The sequence below is a fragment of the Solea senegalensis genome, unplaced genomic scaffold (assembly GCF_019176455.1).
Source record: "Solea senegalensis isolate Sse05_10M unplaced genomic scaffold, IFAPA_SoseM_1 scf7180000014884, whole genome shotgun sequence".
In the NCBI taxonomy this organism is placed as follows: domain Eukaryota; kingdom Metazoa; phylum Chordata; class Actinopteri; order Pleuronectiformes; family Soleidae; genus Solea; species Solea senegalensis.
In genome coordinates, this window is record NW_025321160.1 from 1 (window position 1) to 22,248 (window position 22,248).

At 44.2% G+C, this 22,248-nt stretch overlaps 1 protein-coding gene and 7 non-coding genes across 8 annotated transcripts; 3 read left to right on the forward strand and 5 right to left on the reverse strand.

Annotated features, from left to right (window-relative positions):
- Nucleotides 1-5,063: 5,063 nt before the first annotated feature.
- Nucleotides 5,064-6,875, reverse strand: LOC122761675. Its single transcript, XM_044016912.1, has 7 exons — nt 6,856-6,875; nt 6,662-6,782; nt 6,393-6,573; nt 5,961-6,256; nt 5,674-5,846; nt 5,316-5,564; nt 5,064-5,210 (listed from the first exon to the last, which is right to left on the reverse strand). The coding sequence occupies exons 2-7, from the start codon at nt 6,729-6,731 to the stop codon at nt 5,127-5,129; spliced, it is 1,053 nt and encodes a 350-aa protein (XP_043872847.1). The 5' UTR covers nt 6,732-6,782; nt 6,856-6,875; the 3' UTR covers nt 5,064-5,126.
- A 6,758-nt stretch (nt 6,876-13,633) lies between these two features.
- LOC122761677 lies at nt 13,634-13,797 on the reverse strand. The gene has a single exon (XR_006358609.1). It is a non-coding gene; the product is annotated as a U1 spliceosomal RNA (small nuclear RNA).
- Nucleotides 13,798-14,200: 403 nt separating this feature from the next.
- LOC122761676 lies at nt 14,201-14,319 on the forward strand. Its single transcript, XR_006358608.1, has one exon. It is a non-coding gene; the product is annotated as a 5S ribosomal RNA (ribosomal RNA).
- A 5,855-nt stretch (nt 14,320-20,174) lies between these two features.
- On the forward strand, nt 20,175-20,293 carry LOC122761680. The gene has a single exon (XR_006358612.1). It is a non-coding gene; the product is annotated as a 5S ribosomal RNA (ribosomal RNA).
- Nucleotides 20,294-20,411: 118 nt separating this feature from the next.
- Nucleotides 20,412-20,604, reverse strand: LOC122761678. The gene has a single exon (XR_006358610.1). It is a non-coding gene; the product is annotated as a U2 spliceosomal RNA (small nuclear RNA).
- Nucleotides 20,605-20,788: 184 nt separating this feature from the next.
- LOC122761679 lies at nt 20,789-20,901 on the reverse strand. Its single transcript, XR_006358611.1, has one exon. It is a non-coding gene; the product is annotated as a U5 spliceosomal RNA (small nuclear RNA).
- Nucleotides 20,902-21,548: 647 nt separating this feature from the next.
- On the reverse strand, nt 21,549-21,712 carry LOC122761682. Its single transcript, XR_006358614.1, has one exon. It is a non-coding gene; the product is annotated as a U1 spliceosomal RNA (small nuclear RNA).
- Nucleotides 21,713-22,115: 403 nt separating this feature from the next.
- LOC122761681 lies at nt 22,116-22,234 on the forward strand. Its single transcript, XR_006358613.1, has one exon. It is a non-coding gene; the product is annotated as a 5S ribosomal RNA (ribosomal RNA).
- Nucleotides 22,235-22,248: the final 14 nt, after the last annotated feature.

The following is a 22,248-nucleotide window of genomic DNA, read 5'->3' on the forward strand; positions in this document are numbered from 1 at the left end:
AAAACTTTTAATAACTTTAGATCCTCAACTTATTCACAGTGACCTCACACAGATTGAAGGTGATCCCTATAAAGCTCTATGACAAGTTCGTTCACATACCATTGGTGCGAAATGGCCAAAATCTGCAAAAAATGTACTTTCAATCCAAAATGGCGGCTTTCCTGTTCGTTTTAGAGGATCGGCTACGCTGACTTTTTTGACCGTCTGGACCTAACGAACGCGTGAGTACCAAGTTTCGTGCATGTACATTCAACGTGCTCCTCAGGAGGACAAGTTTTACGGGTTGTAAGAGGTTTGCCTTTTGTTGTGAAAAATATGAATGAACACCAACTTTGGCGCCCCCTATCTCGTACACCGAGCGACATTTTAAAAAGCTTTCAGTAACTTATGCTCAGCAACTTGTTCACAGTGACCTCACTAATTTTCAAGGTGATCGCACAAAAACTCTAGGACAAGTTCATTCAAATATCAGGTGTCATAGTGGCTGCTGTCACAAGGGGGCGCTGTTTTTGTAAGTGAATATTTTCATATAGGTGTCTTCGGGGCAGGACTATCATCAATCCTAGCAAGTTTGGTTCAGATTAGACTCAGTTTCGCAAAGTTGTAGCAGTTTGTTTTTTTGTCACAAATATCTGACTTTGCAGTGTTGCTATGGCAACACCGTTGAACCATTTGTTATCATAATAAGCACGCATCATCTTTCATGTGTTTTAATGTTGTCACAAATTTTGAGTTTGATACGATTAAATATGTAAAAGTTATTACCGAAATTGTGTATTTGTTGTATTTTCTGTTACCACAAGGAGGCGCTGTGCTAAAAATGTACAGTTTTTCCACAGACTTCTTCAGCAATGGTCCATCATCAACCCTAGGTAATTTGGTTGGGAAGTGACCTTCTATCGCAAAGTTATAAGAGTTTTGTTGCCTGTGGCGAAAAATAAAATTTTCACCAACTTTGCCGGCCCCTTTCTCGTACGCCATGATACTTATTAAAAAGTTTTTAGCAACTTTAGATCCTCAACTTGTCCAAAGTGACCTCACCAAGTTTGAACGTGATCCCATGTAAGCTCTAGGACAAGTTCGTTCAAATACCGATGGTGCGATATGGCCAAAATCGGCAAAAAATGAATTTTCAATCCAAGATGGCGGCTTTCCTGTTCGTTTTAGAGCATAGGCTACGCTGACTTTTTTGACCGTCCCGACCTAAGGAACGCGTGTACCAAGTTTCGTGCATGTACATTAAACGTGCTCCTCAGGCCCACAAGTTTTAGGGGGTGGAGCAGTTATTTGCCCCGCCCACTTTCATTTTTTAACGCACATTCCCCGAAACAGTAATAAACGTAAATTTACACCAGGTCTGATGCGCTTGCAAAAATTGGTGAGTTTTGGGGCATGTTCAGGTTCTCTAAAACGCGATTTACTTTGGTGAAGAGGAAGAAGAAGAAGAAGAAGAAGAAGAATAATCTTTACAGTTTCAATAGGGTTCTTGCAACCAAGTTGCTCGAACCCTAATAATAATAATAATAATAATAATCCTTCCAGTTTCAATAGGGTTCTTGCAACCTTGTTGCTCGAACCCTAATAACATTTTGCTGTTTACCTGTTAAAAAGAAGAAGGAAAAAATGTTTTCAATTTGTTACTGAAAGAGCCTTGAGAAAATATTGCAACTGATTTTATTAATGTTTTGCTTAATTTAATTTAATTTAATTTAATTTAATTTAAGGATTAAGTGCAATATAGGCTGTGGTATTGGTATTGGTATTGGTTCAATATGTGCAATAAATTGCAAGTTTTAATAAACATTGAACTAGCCCAGCCCTCCACTTTTTTTATTTTTGCCCCCCGTGTATTTGACTTTGGCATTACTGCTTTATAGACATGTTCCTGACGGGTCTGAGGTCTCACATATCAAGTTTCAAGTGGAAACAACAATCCCTGTCAGAACAGCATGAGAAACTGTAAATGTTAGATTTGATAGATTTGAAGGCAAATGCCTCCATCATGTGGCGAAAAATGGTATTGCATAATTGAATCACTCAGTTTAGGTAATCCTTTGCATTTTTGCCAGGCATCACCGTTAAACGATTTCTTCTCATATTAGGCACGCATCATCTGCAATGTGTTTTGTTTTTTTTCACAAATTTTGAGTATGATGTGAAGAAGTGTGTAAAAGTTATAAGGGAATTGTGAATTTGTTGTATTTTCTGTTTCTACCAGGAGGCGCTGTTTTTAAAATGTACAGTTTTTGCATAGACTTCATCAGCCATGGTCCATCTTGAGACCCTAGCACATTTGGTTTGAAAAGGACCTTCTATCGCAAAGTTATAAGAGTTTTGAGTGAAACCTTTGCAGTGTTGTCATGGCAACAATGTTGAAGGATTTGTTATCATATTCTGCACACATCATCTACCATGTGTTTAAAATTTTTTCACCTATCTTGAGTTTGCTACAATAAATTCTGTAAAAGTTATATGCGAAATTGTGATTGAAATTGTGACATGTGTTGTATTTTCTGTTACCACCAGGAGGCGATTTTTTCAAAATTTACAGTTTTTGCATAGAAATCTTTAGCTAGGGCCCATCATCGATTGTCAGTTGTTTGGTTAATACCTGACCTTCCATGGCAAAGTTATAAGAGATTGTTGTGTGTTGCGAGGAATCGTGATTTTCGCCAACTTTGCCGCCCTTCTTTTTGTTCACCGTGATACTTAATGAAAAGATTTTGATACCTTTGGATCCTCAACTTGTCCACAGTGACCTCACCAAATTTGAAAGTGATCCCATGAAAGCTCTATGACAAGTGCGTTCACATACCATTGGTGCGAAATGGCAAAAATCTGCAAAAAATTTTACTTTCAATACAAGATGGCGGCTTTCCCGTTCGTTTTAGAGCATAGGCTGCTTTGAATTTTTTGACCATCCTGACCTTAGGAACGCGTGAGTACCAAGTTTAGTGCATGTACATTAAACGTGCTCCTCAGGAGTACAAGTTTTAGGGGTTATAAGAGTTTTGACTTTTGTTGTGAAAAATATGAATGAACACCAACTTTGGCGCCCCCTATCTCGTACACCGAGCGACATTTTAAAAAGCTTTCAGGAACTTATGCTCGGCAACTTGTTCACAGTGACCTCACCAATTTTCAAGGTGATCGCACAAAAACTCTAGGACAAGTTCATTCAAATATCAGGTGTCATAGTGTCTGCTGTCACCAGGGGGCGCTGTTTTTGAAAGTGAATATTTTCATATAGGTGTCTTCAGGGCCAGACTATCATCAATCCCAGCAAGTTTGGTTCAGATTGGACTCAGATTCGCAAAGTTGTAGCAGTTTTTTTTTGTCACAAATATCTGACTTTGCAGTGTTGCTATGGCAACACCGTTGAACCATTTGTTATCATAATAAGCACGCATCATCTTTCATGTGTTTTAAATGTTGTCACAAATTTTGAGTTTGATACGATTAACTATGTAAAAGTTATTACCGAAATTGTGTATTTGTTGTATTTTCTGTTACCACAAGGAGGCGCTGTGCTAAAAATTTACAGTTTTTCCACAGACTTCTTCAGCAATGGTCCATCATCAACCCTAGGTAATTTGGTTGGGAAGTGACCTTCTATCGCAAAGTTATAAGAGTTTTGTTGCCTGTGGCGAAAAATAAAAATTTTCACCAACTTTGCTGGCCCCTTTCTCATACGCCATGATACTTATTAAAAAGTTTTTAGCAACTTTAGATCATCAACTTGTCCAAAGTGACCTCACCAAGTTTGAACGTGATCCCATGTAAGCTCTAGGACAAGTTCGTTCAAATACCGATGGTGCGAAATGGCCAAAATCGGCAAAAAATGAATTTTCAATCCAAGATGGCGGCTTTTCTGTTCGTTTTAGAGCATAGGCTACGCTGACTTTTTTGACCGTCCCGACCTAAGGAACGCGTGTACCAAGTTTCGTGCATGTACATTTAACGTGCTCCTCAGGCCCACAAGTTCTAGCGGGTGGAGCAGTTATTTGCCCCGCCCACTTTCATTTTTTAACGCACATTCCCCGAAACACTAATAAACGTAAATTTACACCAGGTCTGATGCGCTTGCAAAAATTGGTGAGTTTTGGGGCATGTTCAGGGCCTCTAAAACGCGATTTACTTTGGTGAAGAGGAAGAAGAAGAAGAAGAATCTTTACAATTACAATAGGGTTCTTGCAACCAAGTTGCTCGAACCCTAATAATTCCTGGAATAACAATATGTACTCGCCCACTGCGTGGGCTCGGACCCCGCGCGCACTGTGTGCGTGCCCGGTCCTCGGTCCTTGCACACTACTGTGTTTGTGCACGGTCCTAGGTCCTTGCACACTGCTGTGTTAGTGCTCGGTCCATGTTGCTAGAATTTCAATAGGTCCTCGCACACTGTGAGAGTGCTCGGTCCCTAATAATAATAATAATCCTTCCAGTTTCAATAGGGTTCTTGCAACCTTGTTGCTCGAACCCTAAAAATACAACAAAATAAAAACTAGAACCAAAACAAAAAAATACAACAAAAATAAATACAAGAAACAAAACCAAAAAATACAACAAAATAAAAACTAGAACAGAAACAAGAAAAATACAACAAAAATAAAAAATAGACACACTGAACCTTTTTTTTTTGTTTGTTTTTTGTTTTTTTTTTGGGTTGTTTTTTTTTAATTTATTTATTTATTTATTTTTTTTTTAACACACTCACACACACACACACAGACACTCATGTCCTCCTGGCCCTGGACGGATATTTCTTTCTTGGGCTGAAGCCAAGCCTCACTTTGATTTTCTTGACCAGCAGCTGTGAGGGAGAGGGCCCATACTTCCGTGGGGTAAGCTTCAAAACAAAGAAAAGGTACACATGAGCTTAGTGAACTTGGACTGTGGTGTGATAGCAATTGCAAGGTTTTATTTTAACTTACCTTCTGATCCATCTCCTCCTCTGCAGTGTAGTGCGTGGAGATGGCGGGCACAGAGGTGGAGGGCGTGGAGGTGGAGGGCACAGAGGTGGAGGACACAGTGGAAGCAGATGAGGGAGCATGTGTTCCTCTTCTTAGTGACATGCACACAAAGAGCTCCCTCATCTGCTTCGCTCGGGTCAAGGTGATGTGGAGGGATTAGAAGCGTTCTTGTGTCCTAACATCACGGCACATGAACGTTGCCACATGCTGGCGTACCTCTGAATCGTTGGATTCGAAATTCTAGAGAAAAGAAAATGAGGCATTAATGAACAAGTTTCAGTGAGACGAACACAACTGACAGTCCACAAATTGACCAAATCCTCATCATGTGTTTTTGACACTTACATAGGTAGCCACCGCCGACCTGATGTCCATGAGGGTGGGCGATCCCCTCAAGCCCATCTCTTTCCAGGCCTTCCGGAAATACTTGACCAGATCCTTGGCCTCGCCGCGGCCAAGGGCGGAGAAAAAGTAATGGTTTGTGGGGACCGCCCGCTGTCGGAAGCGGAGCCACTCGGTGCACCACCCATATTCTTCACTTGTTAGATAAATCTGCGCCATGCCAAATTTTCTAACAGTTTTGTGCTCCATCACCTGCAGGAGACAAAGTATGACACCGCCAATTTGTAAGTGTGGTACATGAACAAAAATTGACGTCTAAGTGTTGGGAAAAGTTTGGGAATGAGAATAAAATGATACTTACATTCACCAGGTAGCCCGCCCTTTCGTCTCCCACGGCGTCCTTGACCTCTTTTACTTTAATTTTCGTGAGCACTCCTGACCTGTGGCCATATATACACAAAAGGTAGGCCGCCAGGTAGCCAAAGAACCTGTAGCGGGTCCTGGGGTCTCTGGCTGGCGCCTTTCTCATGTCCTCTGTAATTAGAGTAAGAGAGAGAAGAGAACCCTTGGACATGCACACTTAAAGCTTTTAGGCTCTGACAAAAAGTGTGTGAGAGAGAAAGAGAGAGAGAGGCAATACAGACTCACTAAGCAATTCAGGCATTTTCGCCCTGGCCAAGGCCTGACACTGGGCCAGGTCCTCCTTGGACACCAGCCGCTGCTGCTTGTCCTGTTTAACAAGCGACTGGTGTCCAAGGAGTTTCCTCCCAATGTCTCTGTAAACCTTTCGCAACTCCCTCACGAGGACATTGACCTGGGAACTTTTCAGGCGGGAGTACTTTGGCAGTGTGTCCCTCAGGTGTTCGAGGAACGAGATGGCCTGGCCCACATACAGCGCAACTGTCGTTGGGGCCAGGCCAACATTGCGCAGGAGAGCAGGGTAACTGTAGAAAGAAGACCAGTCTGGATTTAGTTTCAGTCACATCTTTCCAATACTTCATCATCATCATCATCATCAAACCCTAAGCAAAAGACTTGCAAAGAAGGAACATGCTTATCCTCCATGCATTCACTACTTACAACTTCAGGAGGGGGACGTTGAACAAAAATGTCCAGTCCCAAAGCGTCAGGGAAGGGCAGCCGAGGCAAAGATATTTTACAAAGACCTTGGCCCGGCTGACCTTCGTCTGAGCATTCTCCCTCATTTTTTTCGTTCCCTCGGGGCAGTATGTAAATTGAGCATACTCCTCCATGTATGCATCTGAAATGATGAAACACACATGACGATGAATGTAGCGAGAAAACACTCAACACACACCTGCACACATACACAATGTGTTAACTCTTACTCATGGAGGTGCCAAACTCAATGGCCCGAATTAACGAGCCCCTGCTTCGGCCAGAGAAATATGGCCGCATAGCACGGAACAGTTTATGTTGTTCACGTGTCCAACGTGACTGCTCACTCTCCTGGAAAAGCAAAACAAAACATCAATAACACCTCTACCACATGACCACATGTGCTCAATGATTCTACACTAACCTCCTCATAGGCTGTGTCCGTCTCCTCTTCCTCTTCCTCCTCCTGCCTCTTCTTCTTCTTCTTCTGTCGGGAGTTGAATTAAGTTAAGTACTTTGGACTTGGGCAAAATGATAATGATAATGACAATGAATTACACTACTCTATTATCTTCTCACCTGACGGGGAGAGGAAAGGTGTCGCTGCTTTTCCACCCTCTTCAGCAGCAGCCGTGGCAAAAGAAAACAGGACTACAATTATTGACAACGCAATGATTGCATTATTCAAAGACATTAAACATGGATAGAATCTATAATTACTATGTTTTTTTCATTCATCACAATGAGGTCAGCATTGAGACGCGTCACCTCCAGCTTCCTCTCCAGCTCTCGGACCCTTGCCCTTGCATTCATGCACGTCTGGTTCCTGCAAAGGAACCAGACACCCCCTCCTCTGGGTCCTCATCTGCATCCGAGATGTCCAATAAGGACACCATCGGAGGTGTGGGGTTACTGGCCCTCAATTCGGCCAGCAATTTAAGGGCCGTCCTCCGCTTAATCGACAGAAGTTCCGCCTGAATCCGGCCAGCAGTTAGGTCCTTGTGGGCCCTGATGTGCTTTTCAAGATTTAACATGTAAGGCGCACACAGAGGGACAGGGCAGGGCCCCGGTGGCACTCGGGTCCTCCCTGTTGCCAGGTTGTTTATGATGGCCCTCTCCTTTGGGTTCACCAAATTGTGGCTGAGCCTTAGGTGCTTGGCCACGGACACAAGGACCTTCCCACAGATAGGGCACTCGCCCTGCTTTTTAGGCTTTGTCATCTGAAAAAGTAAAGGATGAAAAAGAAAAAAAAACATGAACAGTTTTTTTATTAATATCATTATTATTATTATTATTGTTGTTGTTGTTATTATTATCTTTATTATGTAATTTTTATTATTATTATTATTATTATTATTATTATTATTGTTATCTTTATTATACTTTTATTATCATTATGATTATTATTGTTATTATTAGGGTTCGAGCAACAAGGTTGCAAGAACCCTATTGAAACTGGAAGGATTATTATTATTATTATTATTATTATTATTATTATTATTATTATTATTATTATTCCCCCAAATGAATCGCATTTTTGAGGCCTTTCCCATACCCCAAAACTCACAGATTTTTGTGACCGCATCAATCGTGGTGTAAATTTACGTCTGAAAAAGGTTCGGGGAATGTGCGACGAAAATTGAATGTGGGAGGGGCCAATAAGTGCGGCGCCACCTGTCCAAATTCACCATGACCAACACAAATATCGCACATGCACGAAATTCGGTACACATGTGTAGTGGGTCAGGATGAAGAAAAAATTACATTATGACCATGATCCAAACCCAATAGGAAATCCGCCATCTTGGGTTGACTGGCCATTTTTTGGCGATTTTGGCGAATTCGCAGCAATGGTATTTGAACTAACTCTTCCTAGAGTTTTCGTGCGATCACCTTCAAACTTGGTGAGGTCCCTGTGGACCAGTTGAGGAGCTTACAGTATCAAAAGTTTTTTCAAAAGTCAAATGTTATTATTAAGGTGCTATCTGCGTGTTCCCTGGCCATCACGTGAACAGCGCATGAACAGAGCACGACACTTAACAAGCACTTAATTGACGCGTCTTTATGGCACCTCGACAAAACTCGATGAAAAACCCACTAAACACATTAAAAAAACACCCAATGCGCACCAAACAAACATAACTAAACACAATAAACACATTTCGATTATCATTATTATTATTATTAAACACAGACAAGATGAAGGAGATGATAGTGGACATGAGGAAGGAGAGGAGACCTCACCAACCACTGTTTATCCGGGATCTTGAAGTGGAGCGGGTGAGCAGCTTTAAGTACCTCGGGGTCCACATCACTGAGGACTTCACATGGACCACCAACACAACACAGCTGCTCAAGAAAGCACAGCAACGGCTGTATTTTCTGAGGAGGCTGAGGAAGTTTGGCATGTCGACAAAGATCCTCAGCAACTTCTACAGCTGTGTCGTGGAGAGCAGTCTGACCAACTGCATCAGCGCGTGGTACGGCAGCACTACAGCCATGGACCGCAAACGCCTGCAGAGAGTGGTAAAGACAGCTGAGAGGATCACCAGGTCCCCACTGCCCTCACTGCACAGCATCTACCACTGCAGAGTCCACAGGATCACCATCATCAAAGACAGCACCCACCCACAACATGGACTGTTTACACTCCTGCCCTCAGGACGGAGGTACAGGAGTGCCAAATGCAGGACAACCCGTCTAAAGAACTCTTTTTACCCCACTGCCATCAGAATCCTCAACAGCTGAACAGGACTACAATAATCCTGTCACCTGGTTACACTGTCACTTTAAATCTGTTAAATTGCACAACCAGTATTCACTTTATGTACAGTTCTTATTTCTTGTTTATATGCATATGTTTACACTTATTTTATGCATATATGTTATGTTAGTTTTTTTGTAATATTCTCATTCCTTGCATATATGCATATGTTTACACTTATTTTATGCATATATGTTATTTTAGTTTCTTTGTAATATTTATATTTTTCTTATGTATATTTATACTTTTCTACTTTATGCTGGTGTTTTTGAGTGGACAGCAAATTAAGAATTTCATTGTACAGGGAAACGTGTTTCTTTACTGTGCATATGACAATAAACACTTTGAATCTTGAATCTTGAATTATTATTATTATTATTATTATTATTATTATTATTAATAATAATATCATCATTATTTAATTCTTTATGATTATAAATATCATTATTTCACTTTTTAAATATTTTTAAAATAATACTTACGTTGGGCCACACGGTGGTGTAGTGGTTAGCACTCTCGCCTTGCAGCGAGAAGACCCGGGTTCGAGCCCCGGTTGGAACAAGGGCCTTTCTGCATGGAGTTTGCATGTTCTCCCCGTGTGTGCGTGGGTTCTCTCCGGGTTCTCCGGCTTCCTCCCACAGTCCAAAAACATGCAATGTGGGGATTAGGTGAATTGGACACTCTAAATTGACCGTAGGAGTGAGAATGAATGGTTGTTTGTCTCTAGTTGTGTGTGGCCCTGCGATGGACTGGCGAACTGTCCAGGGTGTACCCCGCCTATCGCCCGATGTAGCTGAGATTGGCACAGCACCCCCCGCGACCCTCTGGTGGAGGATAAAGCGGTTAGATGATGACTGACTGACTGACTTACGTTTGCAAATCAAACAGTCCTTCTGTCTCTCGCTTTCTCTTTCAAAGACTCTCAAAACACAAAAATCCAGCTCCAACTCCAGTTCGTACATCCACTGACTAACTCCTCTTCTCTCCCTCTGTTGCAGGTGCAGACGGCGTCGGGGTAGATGCAGAGGGGGGCGGGGACAATTTTTTTTTTTTTCCACATTCATCATTGAAGGTCATAATATATAACTTTTTTTTTAACTCCCGTGTTCGATACCCGCGAGTATCTTTTCTGGAGGAGGCGCAGATTGACAGGCAAGTTAATGAAGTACTCAGGCTGATTCAGTGTGACGACTTTCGGACTCGCGCGACCTTCGGAAAGTCCCCGCCCACTTCATTTACCTTTTTTTTTTTTTTAGATTTATCATTGAGGATCATGGGATCATGTTCATTTTAACCAGTTGTGTGGCTCACGTGGTAGAGCATCAGATCCCAACCCCAGTCGGACGGGGTTTGAATCCTGGAATTACCTTTTCTGCAGAGAGAGCACAGTAGATGCTGAGAACCCTTCAATTTTTGTAATAATTCATAAACGCATCGAGCCAGGAGTCTGTTTTTCCAGATTATTGTTCAGTGGCTCCGGAGGATCCTCTGTTCAGATTATGGGGGGCTCTGGGGTCAAAGGTCGGCCCAAAAGACAGTGTGTGAAATTCAAACATAAAAAAGGCTGGGAAACTGTCTTTTCTACAATAAATTCCAGAAGACATTGAGATATGGGTCTGAAAATTTAGTATGTGTATCAGGGACAAAGTCGTATCCCGTGCGCCGAGTTTGAGACCCGTGCGGCCTTCGGAAAGGTCAAAGGTCAGCCGTTTGGGTGTGTTTTTTGTAATAATTCCTAAAGGCAACGAGCCAGGGGTCCGATCTTCCAGCCTGTGTATAGGGAACAAAGGCTGAAACCCGGGATGTCACACCCAAGGCACTCTGGCAATTCCTGGAAACTCTGGGCCCTTGGGCACACCGGGGATGTCACACCCAAGGCACTCTGGCAATTCCTGGAGACTCGGGGGCCTTGGGCACACTGGGGATGTCACGACAAAGGCACTCTGGAGAATGCCTGAGAGTTCGGGGGCCTTGGGCACACCGGGGATGTCACGACAAAGGCACTCTGGAGAATGCCTGAGAGTTCGGGGGCCTTGGGCACACCGAGGATATCACGCCCAAGCCCCCCTGGATTTGAGCCTAACAATATTAAAGAGCTGCCCTCTATTGTCAGAAGCTTGGTGGCACAAGCAAAGTCCCTCAGAATGGAAGATGGAGCCTAATTTTTGGATTCTGGATACAAATCAGGGGCCAAAGGACCCTGAATTTGAGTAACTCTATTGCATTGGGGTGCCATTTCGCCAGAAACATACCCATAAAGTCGATTTCAGGATGCCAGGATTGACCAATTCACTCAGTGCTGTTCAATCTTTTGCATCTCCAAAAGATAAGCAACTTTGGAGAAACGCAGGTGCTTCATGTCATGATGGCATCTGGATAGGCCCCGACAACAACCCGTGTTTGCCTTCCCATTTCTTCCCTCACTATGCTAAATTGACGCATGGGTCTGACCATGCATCAAAAGGAGGGATGCAGCAAATGATTAACACATTTTGGTTCACAAAAGGGTTTTCTGCCTATGCTCAAAAAAACTGCCAAGTCTGTGTTATCTGTGCTATTCACAATGTAGGCAGGGCAATCCAACCTTCCCAACAAGCTGCTCATCCTCTAGTGCTTATGTATATGAGAATGCGAAAACGAAACAGAACTAACTTGAGCCCCTTTGAGATTCTTTTTGCAACTCCTCCTTCTGTAGGTGTGGAAGCTCCCCGATCTCCACCCCCATAAACAGCTCTTTGTGATCACAACACACTAACCTACTGTACCAATCTATCCATACAGCTCTCTGATGTAAAGAAACAGGTGATCGCAGCCCTCCCTGTTCCAGCCAGTGGTCCCCTGCACCTGCTCGAACCAGGTGACTTTGTGGTCATAAAAGACTTCAGGAGGAAGTCGTGGAGGAACAGGAGGTGGCAAGGTCCGTTCCAGATCCTGCTGACAACCCACACTGCTTTGAAAGTCGCTGAGCAGGCTACCTGGATCCACGCCAGCCACTGCAGAAAGGTTCCAGCACCCCCTGCTGGTTCTCCTGGAAAACTACAAACTCCGGAGGCTGCTAAGTAAGACTTTGCGTTCGCAACAGGCACACAGGCGACCAAGGGTCCGAAGAAAGAAGACAACAAGTGGCGTGCAGACGTAGTTTCTGTGTCACCTTCGTGGGCGCAAGAAGACCTACACCACACCACACCCTACACGTGTTACACCTTTTCACTGTCTTTATTTTTCACCCCTAGAATGCTACAAACGCTATGACACATAGATACACAAAAACTGATCCTTACTCAGGATGCTTTCATCCACAAAAACAGCTTGCAACTTTAACTTAAGGTTTTCCATTGAATTGTATTCTGTGTGACGACTGATCGTAAACCGGTTGGAATGCTCAGTCTGAAGTTTTTGAATACTGTTCTTTTCTCCTATTTGATTGTCATCTGGGATTTGTTGTGTTATATTGTGTGTGCATATTTTGTTGATTCTATTGTTGATTGTGTTTTCTTGGTTGTTTTTCTCTTCCTCGTTTATCCTTAAGGATAAAAAGGGGGGAAATGTAATGGCATATTCAGACGTTTCTTTAGGTCACACAAGGTTCAGTGGATAGTTGTTTCTTGGGTCACACGAGGTGTAGAGGGCAATTATAAGTTTCCCGTTTCATCTCAAGGTCCCTGTCCTCCCAAGAAACTCCCTGTTCTCTACTGATATCAGCTAGTTTCTCACAACAGCTTATTGGCGTCATATCAGACAACTACTCTATCCAATGAACCTTCTGTTCTTCTATATCACGTACACATACTGCTGAAGACATGTTTATATACGCCCTGTTTCTCTCTGCTCAGTGTTGTTCACTTTGCAGACTCTTCGACTCTGTAAACTAAGACGAAAGATTAAATCAACTTGCTTATATTCATCCGACTCAGTTCTCGTGCTTAATCTCACTCACAAAAGTTCCCACAACACAACACCCACAACCATCACGTTCCCAGTGTAATGGCATATTGCATGCACACAGACGTTTCTTTAGGTCACACAAGGTTCAGTGGTTAGTTGTTTCTTGGGTCACACAAGGTGTAGAGGGCAATTATAAGTTTCCCATTTCATCTCAAGGTCCATGTCCTCCCAAGAAACTCCCTGTTCTCTACTGATATCTGCTAGTTTCGCCTTGTTTCACGCCTTCAACGCCTTGTTTCTCTCTGCTCAGTGTTGTTCACTTTGCAGACTCTTCGACTCTGTAAACTGTGCTCCTCTGGTTGCAACTCAGATTAAATCAACTTGCTTGTATTCATCCGACTCAGTTCTCGTGCTTCATCTCACTCACAAAAGTTCCCACAACACCAGCCACCTGAAAAGACTGGGAATGTTGCTCCGTAAGGACGTGAGAAGTTTGGAGAAGGGCACACGACGTTGAACTTTGGGCGGCTGACCTTTGCTTACAACGACATCATCGGGGAAAGCGCGGACACAGCACCCCACTAGCAGAAATTATGCAGTCAAGACTCCCACGTTTGGGGAATGTGCAGGGGTCAACACAGCCGGAGTGCAATGGCTGAGCCTCGCCCTGGGTGAACCGCCTTCTTGATCATGGTATCTCCCCTGCCAGGTAAGTATGAGGTGTACTCGCCAAACACCGGGTGGCTGTTGCCGGACACAGATCTTTGGCTGATGGTGCAGGAAATGAATAATCCCAGAGGCCAATGCCTTGACTCAGTTGCTCGTTAATGCTGTGCTATGTTCAACTTCAACCTCCAGCACACATTGGAGAGGAAACACTCGACATTTTTTACTGGCATACCTGGCTGTCGTTTCCTATAGATTCAGCAACAACTGGACATGACGGCACCAACAGCAGCTTGCCCATCTCGGTGTCGCTTCCCGATACTGGACTAGAGTGTAGCATGTGGTGGAGATAAAGGCTGAAGTGCAGTGTGTCCGAAAGGCTGACTTTTGAGCCCCGCCACGCGCAGGGGGCCTTGCCCAGTCCATAAAAGCAGTCTGTGTCCCCAACCCCCCGGCTTACGGCCATACCACCCTGAGCACGCCCGATCTCGTCTGATCTCGGAAGCCAAGCAGGGTTGGGCCTGGTTAGTACTTGGATGGGAGACCGCGTGGGAATACCAGGTGCTGTAAGCTTTTACACCGCTGCACGCTTTTACACTGCTGCTTCCTTACAAGAAACATGCCCCTCCACGAGCAGGGGCCTTGCCTAGTCCATAAAGGCAGTCTCTGTCGCCAGCCCCTCGGCTTACGGCCATACCACCCTGAGCACGCCCACAAGCAAACCAGGAAGTGGATGGAACAAACATTTCGAGCACACGGCTCCTTTTCTCAACCTGTTTTCTCCCCTTTATTCTCCTCTGTTTTGTACTTCTCTTCCTTTTCTCGTCTTGTGCGACTTTAGTTCTTTGTTTTGTTCATTTAAAAGACTGGTTTTCCCCCCGACAGTGTGTTTTACACTGTGCGGGGGCGCTTTTAGTTTTTGCTGACTATGGACGGACTTCAAGTTGACGACCCATGGAACGGAAAAATGGCAAATGAAACGGCAACAACAGAAAAAGGACAGGAAGATAAAGGCAAGGAAAATCAAAGAAAATATGACAAGGACATGACACTACAAATTGAGCTTCAAGGTACGGAGAAAGTAACAATTATGGAACTTTTAAAGTGTGTGCGGGAGTTGTGTGGTGGCTTAATGGCCTGCCGCTACACCGGAGAGAACAAATATGAAGTCACAATGACCAATGCTATTGGGAAAAGAAGGCTCCTGGACGGCTTCAAGATCGGCACAACAACTGTTTTGGCAAACAAGCTCGACAATGATGAACTGGTGGTATCTTTCCTAGGCCTCCCGGCCTACATTACGGACAAGGAAATTCTAGACAAACTATACGAATGGGGAGTCTCAGCGGTGTCACCGATTAAGAGGAGAATGTGGCCGGGGACCAACATCGCAGATTGGACAAGATACTTAAAGGTAAAGTTCAATCAGACGGTGCAATCACTCCCTTATTCTGCTAGGTTTATGACTGCCACTGGTCCTGAATATTTCAGAGTAATCCATGATCGGCAAGTCAAAGTCTGTCGTATGTGCATACAGCCAGGACACATCCTACGGGATTGTTCAGAATTTTGTTGTCACCGCTGTGGAGTCCAGGGGCATTATGCGAGAGAATGCATTAAAACTGTGAGGAGATGTGAGCTTTGCCACAATAATAAAGAAAACTGCATATGTAATGATAGTTATTCTGAATCAAATAATGAGTCAGACTTGGGTGCAGAGCAGGCACAGATGAGCTGTGTAGACAGCTCGGGAGAGGAGGAGGCAGAGGTAAGCTGTGAAGACAGCTTGGGAGAGGAGGAGGTAGAGATGGTGCATACCGAAGCACAAACATGTGAGTCAGCTGATGCGGCCTCCAGTCTCGTCTGTGAGGTGTTTGAAAATCCCACAGAATCTCAGAAAAACACAAGGCGGGAGAGCTCTACTGAGAGCCCCTGTGCGCAACAGCAGAAGCAAGTGAAAAAAAAAACTGAGAACCAGGAAACAGTGCGGGCTGCAAAAGTGCAGAGTGCATCAGCCACCGGCATTGCATCACTCAGCCCTCCCCGCTCCAGTAAGACCTCATCACAATTGCCCCCCCCAAGTGCTGACTCTGATTTTGAAATGGACACCTCACTGATTTCAAACCTAAGAAAAAGACAAATGAAAGGAAAACATGGCAAAAGATCACAAGAAAAACAGAGTAAAAAAAGTTAATAATCATGTCTGACGTGACACTATTTCAATTCACCCTCCTCATGGTCTCGCTGAATGCCTGTGGGCTCTGCAGTAGAGAAAAACTACAGAACTTGTTAACTTCCATCAATTGCGATATACTGTTTCTTCAAGAAACCAAATGGTCAGAATCTCCGTTCAATCTGTTAAAAGACCTGTGGGAGGGTAAGATATATTACAGCAATGCTGAAAGTAATAGGTGTGGTGTCGCCATCCTAATAAAAAAAATGTGTTTGACAAGATAACTGAAATTCATAAGTCTCCTGAGGGGAGACTATTAATAATTGACACTTGGCGTAATGGTACTCAACTGAGATTTATAAATGTCTACGCTCCCAATGTTGAGAGGGACAGGAAACTCTTCTTCAAAGATTTGGAGTACTGGCTAACTGATTCATGTATTATCACAGGTGACTTCAATGTCGCCCTGACCAAAATGGATATATCAGTGAACAATCATTTCAAACAAGACACAAGTAGGGGTTTGCTCATAGACATCATTAAAAAACATGACTTGGTTGATGTATGGCGTATCACTAACCCATTTGTCATTAAATTCTCAAGACATCAAATTACCAATAATTCCCTCAAACAGTCCAGAATAGATTTCACTCTAGCAGGTCCTTCCGCCATTTCCAAAATAAGCACAATCGATTATCAAATAAACACCATGAGTGATCATAATTTCATCAAAATGTCCATGTTTCCAACATTTCAACAAAAAAATGGAGGTGGCTGGTGCTTCAATAACAGTCTACTACAGGACCCTCAATTTATAAAAAAAATTAACAACTTCCTCCAGAAAGTCTCTGAAGAAATGCGATGGGTTAGTGATGCTTTTGTCTGGTGGGATGAAGTAAAAAAAACGCATCAAAAGACTCTCAATTAACTACAGCAAACACAAACATTGGTTGAATGATTTAGACGAAAAAGATATAAAACAGAAAATAGAAGTTGAGCTTTCTGAAATTGCCCAGAAACCTAACAGGGACCTCACAAATTACATATGGCTCAAGGAACAACTGTCCAATCATTACAAAATAAAGTGTGCAGGGGCAATCACTAGAAGCAGGGTACAAGCATTTGTTGAGGGTGAAAGGTGCACATCCTATTTTTTGGGACTGGAGAAACAACTGCAGAGCAAGGTGTTTATCAAGGAATTAAAAACCAATGACGGCAACTCAATCACAAATCTTGACGAAATATTAACAACAGTTCACTCTTTCTTTCAACAGCTATACTCCAGTAATCATGTCCGTCAGCATGATCAAGAGATGGTAACTAAAGCAATCACTAACAAGCTCGGTACTGAAGACAAAGTCTGGTGTGATCAGCCTCTCACAACAAGTGAAATTGAAGCGACCATTTCTGGCCTTCATAAAAACAAAAGTCCGGGGTTAGATGGACTAACAACAGATTTTTTTCAAGCCTTTAAGGACAAATTATCGCCCATGTTACAATCTGTTTTTCAGGAAATAGACAGCCGGGGCTATGCTCCTGAGACCCTCACATCTGGCCTAATTACAATTGTGTACAAAAACAAAGGGGACAAAACAAATCTGCAGAACTATAGGCCAATCAGTCTTCTTAACACAGACTACAAAATTCTGACCAAAGCACTCGCAAATAAACTCAAAACGGTAATTCCAGGGCTTGTACACCAAGCACAAGCCTACAGCATCCCTAACAGAGACATTTCAGACCCCATTCTTTCCACCAAGTCAGCGCTTTCCCAGATGTCAAAAAGTGGTGGAATATATCTGGGCGTAGACTTTGAAAAAGCTTTCGACCGTGTGGAACATGAATTTCTCTGGGCCGCTCTAAAGCAGTTTGGCTTTGGTCAAAGTTTCATAAAAACAATTCAGGTTTTATACAACAACGCGCACAGTCAAGTCAAAATCAATGGTCTTCTAACCCCAAAAATCAAAATAAACCGATCAATCAGACAAGGATGTCCACTATCTTCTCTTCTGTATAGCCTGGTGGCCGAGCCCTGATAAACCAAAATCAGTCAATCCAAGGCATACGAGCAGACAACGGAGCTGTCTGTAAAATTATCTCCTATGCAGATGATACAAGTATAATGGTCAGACGAGAAGAGCCTTCATGTTGCTCTCGGAATCATACATAATTACTGTGCGGCCTCAGGTGCCAAAATAAATGAAAAAAAATCAACAATAATGTACTGTGGTGTGGTGGCAAGGTCACCAGGCCGATGGCAGTTCAGGGAAGAAAAGGCCAGTGTGAGGGTCCTGGGTGTGTACCTCGGCTGTGACGGAGTGGCTGCCAGGGATCAAACTTGGCATGAGGTGCTTGAAAAAATTAAAAAAACCTTGGGTATGTGGAAGATGAGGAGGCTTACACTCAAAGGTAAAGTGGTGGTGCTCAACTCCCTCATCCTGTCAAAACTAAACCATGTTTTACAAATTCACGACTTGCCAAAACAGACCTTAATTGAAATAAATAATGCCATATCAACCTTTCTGTGGGGGAGCAGACGCAACATGATTGCTCACAAAACAATAATCAACAAACAGTCAAATGGAGGTCTCAACCTCATTGACATAAACACCAGGAAACATTGCTTCAGGGTCAAAATAATAAAAAAACTATTGGACAATAACTCGGATCTCTTCTGGAAACATGAACTCACCCAAACAATAAACTCAATTGGCAGCTGTGAAATTTACAATCTATGTCAAATTCCAACTGGAGCACAAACTGAGCAGCCATCACCCTTCACAAAAGAGGTTCTGCAGGCTTGGGGGTTGGCCAGGCCCCACCTCCTCACATGGGTAATGAGCAAACATCAGCTCTTACAGCTTCCTCTTTTTCACAATCCTGACATCACACACCTTGGTCGACCAATCTCTGGCGGCCCTCTGTCGCGAGAGGGGCTGCACACTTTAGCGGGACTAATCAATAGTCAAGGGGAAATAATCGTGGATGAAATAGTCAGCAGACTCAGAATAAACAAACGACATAGTAAACAATTAACTGAACAGATCTGTCAAAAAATCTCGGATGCAATCCCCCCCCTTTGGCAGCAAGCCTTTTACAGGACCAGTGGCAGCATGCAGGATGACGCCCTTGTTTTTCGCACAAGTGCTCACCCGGACTCAAAAACTCTGTCTGAACTTAATACTAAGTTTTGGTACAGTACACTGCTCATGAAAACAGCTCAAAAACCTACAGCAGAGTCCTACTGGCAGAAGCGCTTTCCTGCTCATAACGTTTTGTCAATCTGGAAAAACATGAAAAGTCCCTTCGCCCACCCTCAAGCCACAAATACCGACTTCAAAATAAGGCACAGACGCATTTTCACGGGTGTTATCCTGCATCAAATCAATAAAACTGCTTATGGGAGGGTTTGCACTGTCTGTAATTTGAACGATGAGACCTTTGACCATCTGTTTCTCACTTGTCCCATCTGCGAGGTCTTCATCGATCGTGTCAGGACCTTCCTCATCAACTGCTGTAAACTAAGGACAATGACATCTGTGGATTGGCAATGGACTTGGCTATTTGGAATCACTAAAGGCACAACTGGTATCAACAAGACAACAATCAACATCATGCTCTCCATCGCACGCCATACAGTTTTCATCGCCAGGAACTACATCCTACACGAAGATCTGCACATTGACAGATGGCTTCTCTTCCCAAGCACAGTCAAAAGTCACTTCCGGCTACTACATGCTGCATACACAAACATTTTTCGGGAGAGGTTCGCAGGTGGGACAACATTGTTTGAGTCTGTGACTGATGACAACATAGTTTTTGGCTTCTAACTTTCTGTTCCGTTTTTTTATTTTTATTTATTTATTTATATTTTTTTTTATTATCATTTTTTTGTTGTGTCAATGCTTGTCTTTCGTGATGGTTGCAGTTCAGTTCTCCTTAATCAGTTGTTTTATGTACATGAGTACTCTTTTTATTTTTTTTCTAAATACCTTTTAATGCATTTGTTTGTCAATGTATGTTTTTGAAAGTATTTTTGATAATAAAAAACAAAAAAAAGGGGTCAGGGTCGGGCCTGGTTAGTACTTGGATGGGAGACCGCCTGGGAATACCAGGTGCTGTAAGCTTTTACACCGCTGCACGCTTTTACACCGCTGCACGCTTTTACACTGCTGCTTCCGTACAAGAAACATGCCCCTCCACGAGCAGGGGCCTTGCCTAGTCCATAAAGGCACTCTCTGTCGCCAGCCCCTCGGCTTACGGCCACACCACCCTGAGCACGCCCGATCTCGTCTGATCTCGGAAGCTAAGCAGGGTCGGGCCGGGTTAGTACTTGGATGGGAGACCGCCTGGGAATACCAGGTGCTGTAAGCTTTTACGCCGCTGCTGCTGCTTCCTTACAAGAAACATGGGCTCGCAATTAAATTGACGCACAGGCACGGGTTGATGTCTTTCTGGTTTCAGCTTCGCTTTGCTTTTCACAGAAAAAAGAGAATGGTGCACCGTTCCTGGTGGCACTGCAATACCAGGTCAATGCAAGGAGTGAAGAGAGCAAGCCCCAGTTTTCACCTCCCACTGCTCAAAAATGCATTTAATATTTAATCCCCATTTAGAGGACATATCAGATATTAAACTGATAAGAACAGATACTACACTTGATCTTAGCCAAAAGGCCGAGAAGCGATGGCCCACAGGTGTCTGGGGCCAACCCAAGATCTTGGCACAACAAAGTCAGTTGTTGTGGTGCCATGTTTGTAAGGGCGCATAACAAAGGCTGCTGCTGCTGATCACCTCCGCCCCAAGGTTGACCTAAGTGCACCTCTGAGCCTTGACAGACAGCTGCTTGACATTTGACACACTCAAAGGGCGCAGCCTTACAGCAAAGCCCACCAAAAATAACTTAAACTCTTGAACGTCCCTCTCCACGGAAGTCTTTAGTAAAAGGCGAAAGACTTGTGCATTTTGAAGAGAAACCAGAGTCAACGTAGCCCCTGTCCTGGAGAGCAGCCGAGGAGTCTATCCGCCGGAGTCACCACAGTCTCGGTCGGCCGGCCGGCCGGCCACCTTGGGACGGCCTTCCTTCAACGTTTTTGCTTAGTCGGCTTATAAACCGCCCAGATTTGACTGCATGTTTGGAAGCGCTTTCCTACTGTCGGTTGTGCGCTGCAGTTTTCTATCAGTCGCTGAGGCTGTGGCACATTCCTCGCTCACTGGCACACCTCCAACATTTAGTGGTAGACGTGAGTGCATGAGCAAAGGAGCTCCGTGTCACACTGAGCAGTACAAACTGCCGGGCCATTTCCCACCTCATCCGGGCTTCTGAAATGGTGAGTTACTCCTGGCATCACTTCAACATCAGGTCACTGCACGGAGTGAACAGAGCAAGCGCCAAAGTATTAACCCTTGGCATGATGGCCATGGATCCATCTCCAACAATCGAGTTCTTCTACAAAGAGTTGGGAAAGGGAGCGTGACATTTGCTTTGAGCTGAAAGACAACACCCACAACCATCACGTTCCCAGCAACTTGGAAAGACTGGGGATGTTGCTCCGCAAGGACGTGAGAAGTTTGGAGATGGGCACACAACGTTGAACTTCGGGCGGCTGACCTTTGCTTACAACGACATCATCGGGGGAAAGCGCGGACGCATCACCCCACTAGCAAAAATTATGCAGTCAAGACTCCCACGTTTGGGGAATTTGCAGGGGTCAACACAGCCGGAGTGCAATGGCTGAGCCTCGCCCTGGGTGAACCGCCTTCTTGATCATGGTATCTCCCCTGCCAGGTAAGTATGAGGTGTACTCGCCAAACACCGGGTGGCTCTTGCCAGGCACAGCTCTTTGGCTGATGGTGCTGGAAATGAATAATCCCAGAGGCCAATGCCTTGACTCAGTTGCTCGTTAATGCTGTGCTATGTTCAACTTCAACCTCCAGCACACATTGGAGAGGAAACACTCGACCTTTTTTACTGGCATACCTGGCTGTCGTTTCCTATAGATTCAGCAACAACTGGACATGACGGCACCAACAGCCGCTTGCCCATCTCGGTGTCGCTTCCCGATACTGGACTAGAGTGTAGCATGTGGGGGAGATAAAGGCTGAAGTGCAGGGTGTCCGAAAGGCTGACTTTTGAGCCCCGCCACGCGCAGGGGGCCTTGCCCAGTCCATAAAAGCAGTCTGTGTCCCCAACCCCCCGGCTTACGGCCATACCACCCTGAGCACGCCCGATCTCGTCTGATCTCGGAAGCCAAGCAGGGTGGGGCCTGGTTAGTACTTGGATGGGAGACCGCCTGGGAATACCAGGTGCTGTAAGCTTTTACGCTGCTGCT